The sequence below is a fragment of the Ochlerotatus camptorhynchus genome, unplaced genomic scaffold (genome assembly GCF_037179485.1).
Source record: "Ochlerotatus camptorhynchus isolate MF236.1 unplaced genomic scaffold, CSIRO-AGI_Acam_v1.1 ptg000827l, whole genome shotgun sequence".
NCBI classification, from domain to species: Eukaryota; Metazoa; Arthropoda; class Insecta; order Diptera; family Culicidae; genus Ochlerotatus; species Ochlerotatus camptorhynchus.
In genome coordinates, this window is record NW_027041288.1 from 154,121 (window position 1) to 162,074 (window position 7,954).

Genomic DNA, 7,954 nt, shown 5'->3' on the forward strand with positions numbered 1-7,954 from the left:
TCCCGTAGCCCTAAAGGTTAAATTGTGACTTTAAACAATTTCTTTCGATGCCATTTCATTCGGATCATAATCAGATCAGATCAGATTGACCGCCAACGGTTGCTGCTCTGTTATTACCAGATCAGCTGTAATTACACAGAGAACCAACAGATGATGTTTGGGACTAACATTCATCCTCAATGTGTAAGAACTGGAGATCTAATATTTTAGCAATACCAGCGCCGGCCGTGTCCGAATGCAGGTCAACTAGGGAGGGAAGGAATGTGTTGACGTGGTACTCGCTGTGAAGGAAACCGAGAAATCCTCTGCGCTTCCACGAGAAATCACTGGGATGTTGGATGTGGGGAAAGGTTGCACGCACACGCAGGGATCGTTTTTGGTAGAGCGATTATAATACACAAACACACACACGCGCACGCACTCATCCAATTTCTATTTTTAGATCAGGACCCACACTGTGGTAAGTGATGCGATTGGTGTTAAAGAAGAATTTGTTTTTCATTAAAATCTAGTGGGTATAGAATAAGGCAAAGTGAAAAACTGCAAGGAAGGGGACGGGGCCTGGGATTGAACTCCCGACCTTCTGCTCAGTAAACAGAAACGGTAACCACTGAGCTACCGAGCCTCGTCTTTGATGCCATTTCATTCGATTTCATTCGGATCATAATCTAGACAAAGCACAACTAAAGGCAGGTTGCATTAATTATTTTATGTTTTTTTTTTATCTCATTCGTAATTTTGCTTCATTTTTTACAAAATAAATAATTTATTTACATTAGAAAATATCCTACTATACGATAAGGGCCTTATTCGACGTAAACTGAGTAGAAAAAAGGAATTGAAGGATAAGGGAGTATGCAGCTACAGCACTAGCATCTGAGCAAAGGTACAACTCAGCAAATGGGTTCAGATGGATGATCTGATTTTTAGGAGAAAAAAAAATTATAACTAAACGACGACGACTTGTTTTGTGGGATGATGATGACTGGGATGATGATGATGATGATGGAGGAAAGGATGAAATGGGCTAGCATCCTAGAAGTTAGGATCATAATCTCGATAGTATCGTCGCGAGTTCGTATTGTAGTGACTGCTGGGTGGTGGCGGGGCATGATGGTACGGTGGATACATGGCCATCACCGGTGGCGGTGGCTCGTGCATCATGAAAGCCGCATCGGGTAACCGGTGGTGATGATGGTGACCGGACGGCGGGTAGTGCGAACCCTTTAGGTTGTAGTCGTCATAGTAGTAGTTATCGTTATTGGGCTGACGTTGCGAGCGCCAGCTATCGTAGATATTCGAGGCACTGCTGCCGTGCATGGAGTTGGAGAAGCGCTGCTTGGATGAGAAATCATGATTATTAGTGAGCGGGTCGAGAGAAAATCAAAAACAAACCTTTGGTTTCACATCGTGCCCATGGTCATCCCACGCATCATCCAGATTGTACAGATCTTCCGAGCCAAAGTTGTCTATGCCTCCCATGTGGTTCTTGTTCAGCTCGTTTAGCATGTCAGCTGTCAGTGGCGTTGGAGCCTTCTTCTTGGCTGCCTTTTGACGATTTATTAACTGAAATAAAATGGAATGCAGTCCGTCAAATCTGGTTCGTTGGATACAAATACGATATGTTACCACAGTGACGCCGAAAAGGATCACGAATAGAAGCGATGCCATTCCAATGACAATACCGGCTATTGCCCACTGGGGTAGCAGAAGATCTTCCTCCTCCGAATCTACCGGTGGAAGAATCTGTTTCGGGATAACTAAAACAAAACAAATCCGTTCAGAAACCCACAACAAGCTACAGATCTAATAAAATCATCTCACCGGTGAAATCAGTAGAAACCGGATCGACCTTGAATCTACCCAACAAGAAGACCTCCTTCACGCGGGGAACCGCCGATTGTAAGTTTTCCTTCGTCCGTTTCTTCTGCACCTGCGAATCTCCATCATCTTCTTCGTCCAAATCCGTGCTAGGCTCAGCAGTGGTAGTTGGCAACGGTGCGGGCATCAACGCATCGTGGAAAAGTCTCCTAATCTCCAGCGTGTTGACGTCCTCAGTTAGATCAGTTAACTCAACAAAGTAATCCACCAGTACACTACCCTTGTTAAAGCTGTCGATGCGCACCTTCTTGTACCACTTGCTAAGATTCTGAGCAGTGCTGTAGACTTCGTTCAGTTGAGCCTCAACTTCCTTTGCCAGATGTTTCCATTCGGCAGTATTGTGATCGAGCAGCTCCGGTACCCAGTTGACGCCGTCAACAATGCGAATCGTACCGGCCAGGTCACACTCCGAATGGCACAAACCTGGTTCCGTTGGTCTGAAAGAAATTACGGAATTATGACGCATCAACCAGCCACCAGGAGATTTTCTGCACTTACCTATGCGTTGTGGTTGTAGTGGTCGTGGTCGTAGTAGTTGTCGTTGTCGTAGTAGAGGAAGCTAGAATCTTCTCTAACAGTTCTTGCTGTTTCTGTTGTTCGAGAAGTTTTTCGATCGAAAGTGGGGTCGTTGAGGGTGTTGGCCAGCCGGTGAATTCGGTTGTGGCTCGGGTAGGCGGTCCCTTTCGGATAATTATATCGGGAGTCCCTGGTCCCTCGGCTAGGAGTGGTTTCAGAGTGGTAATACGGCCCACGCCTGGTTTTTTGACGCCCGGTCGACTTGGGAATACGACCTTAAAGCTGTTTCCAGAGTTTCCAGTATTACTGGTGGGGCCAGGTGATTCAAGATTTGTTTTGTTGAATCCGGTAGGAAGCAATGACGAGACATCCTTGAACTGGATCTTGCTCAGTAGGCTTATGGGATCGATGACCTCTGGTACAGGTATTTTCTCTTCGGCAGAGGGCTTGTAACCCGGTGGAAGGAACTTATTGATATCTTCGCTGAAAACAATGGAAGCTTTGGTGGATGTTTCCTGCTTTGGATGCTTGTAACCCGGTGGAAGTAACTGACTGATATCATCGTTGAACACTACTTTGGGTTCATCTTTGGGTGGCTTGTAACCAGGAGGAAGGAACTTGGCATCTTCGCCATCGATAACGGACGAAGCAGTGGTAGTTGGTTTCTTTGTTGTCTTGTAGCTCTTGTAGCCCGGAGGAAGCAGTTTGCTCACGTCGTCTTCGATAACAGACGACTTTGGAGCCTTCGTGCTTGGACCAGATTCTGCGGGTGGCTTGTAACCAGGTGGTAAGAAAGAGCTAATATCAACTTTCTGCGCTTTTTTGAGTACATCCACAGTACCGTTTGCTTTCTCATTAACCTTGACCTTGCTGATCAGTTCCTTCAAGTTGTTCGTTGTCTTGACTTCCTCTTCCGTACGATTCAACCGGTAGTCCTTCGGCAGAAGTGAGCTCAACTCTTGCACAGGAACGTTACTCTTGTACGATCGACTTATGTTCGCGGGACGGAATCGGTTTCCGATCTCTGGCTTCAATGGTTCTTCATTCAAAACGTCCTTGGCAGCAGCTAATGGCTCAGAAGTTGTACTGCTCGCTCCAAACTTCTTCAACTTAAAAGCATTCTTTTGTTTGTAGTCCGGTGGAAGCAGAGCAGCAATATCATCTACCGCGATGGCTTCAAAATTGATTTTCTTCACTATGTTATCAGTACTAGGCGTTGGTCTCTGGGATGTTGTGAACACTGGTCGTGGTTTCTTGGTGGTGGAAGCTCTACCATTTGGTTGGAACTTTCGAATAACAACCGGAGGTAGTGACGAGTTCGGAACTTTGCTGTCTTCGGTAACCATTTCCTTCAATACTGGGAACTTTCCGGTGAGTACACCACTCGATAGTTCAGACTGAACTCTATCCAGTTTGTCGATGATACTTTCGGTAGACTGAGCATTCAGTGTTTTCTCAGTTGTCGGAGTTTCCGAGTCGTCCGTTACTGAAATGACTGGTTCTTGTGGAGCAACAGTAGTCTTTTCTACTTCTTGACTGCTGACAGTGGTCAAATCTAAGTCATCATTCTCGTTGCTGTTCTTGGCATCAAGCTCCGACAAACTTTGCTTCTTTTCATCCTGTTCAACCTGAGGGAAGGGTAAGAATCGAGCACCTGATACACTTCTACTAGTTTGCACTGAAGCCACCACAACCCAACTTTCGGTAGTCACATTCGAGGATGCTTCCGATTCCATTGAGCTACTGACCGGTCGCTCCGACGTAGTGCTTGGTTCGGAAGTTGTCGATTCCGTAGATGTAGTCGGTGTTGTACTGGTCGTAGAAGTTGGCACAATTGGAACAGCACTCGTGGTTTCTGCTACAATTTCTATCGATACAGGAGCGACGGCCGGTTCTTCTATCGCATCTTCTTCCGAGTAAAGCAAGGTGTCGATATCATCGGGTTGATCTTCAACTTCCGTTCCTCTGGCAGGTTTGACCTCCGGTTTCACAGTCGTACTAACTGCTGGTTCTTCAGCATCGTAAACGTACTCATCATCATAAGCCGAATCGGCTTCCTTTTTGTCCTCCTTAGCCGGTGAAACTGATGATACTTCCTTTTTAGGTTCCTCAGTTTCCACTTCTTCTTCTTCTTCTTCTTCGTATTCCCCATCAAGGATCTCCTCCGATCCAGAATTCGACGAGTAGAAGTTATCAGTCAGAATCACTGTATGATCTTCAATCTGTTCGGCATTGCTGGTTTGACTATCGCCTTCCTTCACCACGTCGTAGTATTCATTCTCGTTGATGTTGTTCAAACTACCACCCCGATCTTCGTTCTCGTATGCCTTCGTAGTTGTACTGGTAGGAGCGCTGCTCGTAGTGCTCACCGCTACCTCCTGTTCATCCTTTCCTTTCTTTGGATTGTTCTTCTGCGCTTGCGATGGCTTAAAATCTTTGATATCTTGCTGTTCGTCAACAAACTCGTTCGTATCCTTACCATCTTCAGCGTAATCTTCGTAATCGTAGATAACCTCCGCCGACTTGGCCGATCCGTTATGTGTGATGTTGATCGAAGGAATCACCGGACGGGCTGGCAGGTGGATGAACCGAGATTGGCTCGCCAATTTCGGCGTGGGGGATGTTGTGGTGGTGGTAGTTGTTTTTGGCTTGGCCGAATTGATGATGGGACCACGAGGGGTAGTGGCGCTGTTCAGAGGGATGACCTTTTTAGAGTCAAATGCTGGGCGGTACGTGTTGGGTGCAGGTGTTCTGAGGGGGAAAAACAAGGGATTAATAATTCAATCAATTTGCATTGGATGCGTTACGTCGGAATTATCAACTATGGATACAGTAATGACCCGATTTTGTCAGCCCCCTTGTTGAACGCATACGCTTTTTCAGTGGCTTTATTTGTATCACTATTCCTTAAACATCTACCATAAGGATTTTTTTTTATATAGTCACTTTAACACTCTTGGGTCATTCGTTTCATGTCCGGAATGAGATTTGAACTCGTGATATAGGCGTGAGAGGTATGGATGTTAACCACCACGCCATAACCGTCACCAGCAATCTTGAAGATAAATGGGAAATTTTGGAATTGCGGAAAACATGTCAAAAAACTGCTAAGTGAAACATTTTGGTATCCCTGTCTCATTCAGATAGCATTGAAAGTAGTTAATTTTAATTAAAAAAAAACTAATTAAAAATCTTAGTGGAAAACTAGTTGTTTAAAAGGCTATAGTTTGTCAAACGATATGGCCGTGTGGCTGTCAAACCCATGTGTGTCGACGCACACTGACACAATAACTTGTTGATAATTAGGGCATCCTTAGCAGCGGTCCAATTGGCTGGTATGGTCTAAATTTTAGGAACAGATCCAGACCGAGCTCTGCTCCGGACGTCTGCATTTTGTTTTAGACTAGATCTAAAATGTGTTTTTTTTTAAACCAGTACAATTCTCGATCTATTATGAACTGAATTTGGATCAAGACAAGCACTGTTCCAAACCAGTTTGACAGTTGTCTCACTCGATTTTTGTTTTGTTTTCTGTCAGTGTTGGGATTTCTTATGCAAAACAAACCGATTTATTTCCTCGATTTTCCCTGAAACGAATGTGGTTCCATCAAAGTTGTAATCGTAAGCGAGAAACATTCGACTGCTGTTGCTGCCGAAACAGCAGGAACTTTGCTGGACGGGACAAAAGGTATCGAAAAGCGGGCATCGAGCGGCTACTTTCTAACAGAGCTGTGGCACCACCAACGAGCTGGGAACCGACTTTGTAGTGCTCGGTAAGATGCGCCAACGCGTGATTGGTTGACAGCCGATCAACGCGAGGATGTGCAAGTTGAGGATTAAAGGCCGTTTCTATGGGCCCAATCTTAGATCCCTACACGAACCTTGAATATACAGAAAAATATGACTAGAGTATGTTTCTTGCACGCATGGAGTAAAGTGTAGATAAAATTAACAAGTTGTTTTATTTAAAAGGTGCTGTAACGTTAAGGGTCATAAATAGTAGCAAAAACACGTTCTTAAAAATTTCGACAGGCAAACAAAAGTTTGAACACACGCGATCTTTAGCCATACATATAAAGTACATTGTGACCATAACCAAGTGTACTCCTAATAGCTACGATACATTCACATATGTTAAGATATTTTAACCAAATTTATGCTTTGGCCCAATATCACCCCACCTAAGGTTTAACATTGGTCTATTTTTTCTTAAATTTTATTAAAATGAGATATCATTTTTTAATCAACCGTTTCCATGAAAGTCATAGCTATATCATTTATGAATATAATCACATGCCTAAAATTGTTTTCTATGCTAAAATGTGAATGTGGTAAGGTAGGGAACGAAGCTTTTAGAGTTTTTGACACCCTCACTTAAGGTACAGAAATGTGCATGGGTTTTCCGAAATGTCTACTGCACTGGGTGCACATACTATTACAGAAGTCTTTGGTTTAAGCCCTGACTTGGATGCTTTTAAATAAGAGTTTTTTTCTGCACGGTTTTTTTTTTACTAGTTCGTTTATTTACTAGGCTCAGTCGTGTGTGACACTTTGCGCTTACTTCAATTGCTATTAAACCAAATTAGGCATTGACAGAAATTTTCACTAATTAAAAAAGCAAAATTATCCACGAAAGGAATGATAATCATAATGGACATTCCTTGTACCACCTATTGAATCTACATATCGATTGTTCAGTCGGTCAAGTTTTCCAACAGAATGTCTAGGGCATCACCCATAGTCCATTGTCCTCGTCTAATCTAATCTGAAAATTCCACCTCTAAAGGAAACCCGGGCTTGAACTCACCGTCCAGCGAAGCGATTCCTCAGCACCACGCTCTCAACCGTAGTACTTTTGGCAGTGACCGGATCAGCCGTAGTCGTAGATCGGATTCGATTAGGCTTCAACGTGGGCTTGGTGTACCGGCTGCTACTAGTGCTGCTGTTGCTGCCATTTCTGCTACCGTTATTTGTCTCGTTCTGATGATGCCTGCTGCTGCTGCCACTTCCACCCAGGTCTTCCGATTTCGATCTGAAACTGTTCCGCCCGGCCGATGGTGGAATCCGCTGCTGCTGCGAGGATGAGGAGGAGGAAGAGGAAGAGGTTTGCCTTTGTTGTGCCGCCGTCGATCCCAGGAAACCGCGTGTCGGTTGCGACGAATCTTCATTGCCGAATGGACGCGGTCGGTTCGAGATGTACGATAGGTGCCGATCACGTCCTGCTGTTTCCGTCGCCAGTGGACGCTGCAAGTGTACAAAAAAAAAGAAAGATTAGATTCAGTAGTGAAGAAGTGAGAAAGCGAAATTATTTAAATACTCTCGTTTGAATCGAATGCATTCAACGAGTGCAGTTGGGTAGACGAAGGTGATTTGCATTAACAATTCATTCCATTCATTCGCACCGTGCTTGGCTTTATGGTAGAGTACTGCTTGAAGTAAAAGGAAATAGAAGCGCATCAGCACTTTCGTAATATCGATCAAAGAGTGGTAAGCAAACTTCATCGTGTATGAAAGTCAGGGTTGGCTTCGGCGTCACCCTTGCCGGCGAAGCACTGTA

At 44.5% G+C, this 7,954-nt stretch overlaps 1 protein-coding gene across 1 annotated transcript; it reads right to left on the reverse strand.

The window, feature by feature from the left end:
* Positions 1 to 721: 721 nt before the first annotated feature.
* Positions 722 to 7,641, reverse strand: LOC135715165 (mucin-2-like; the record flags this gene model as incomplete). Its single annotated transcript, XM_065238564.1, has 6 exons — positions 722 to 1,338; positions 1,396 to 1,566; positions 1,630 to 1,760; positions 1,825 to 2,318; positions 2,380 to 5,148; positions 7,205 to 7,641. Coding segments are annotated over 6 exons (4,305 nt in total), but the record flags the coding sequence as incomplete, so codon positions are not given.
* Between the last annotated feature and the right edge of the window lie 313 nt (positions 7,642 to 7,954).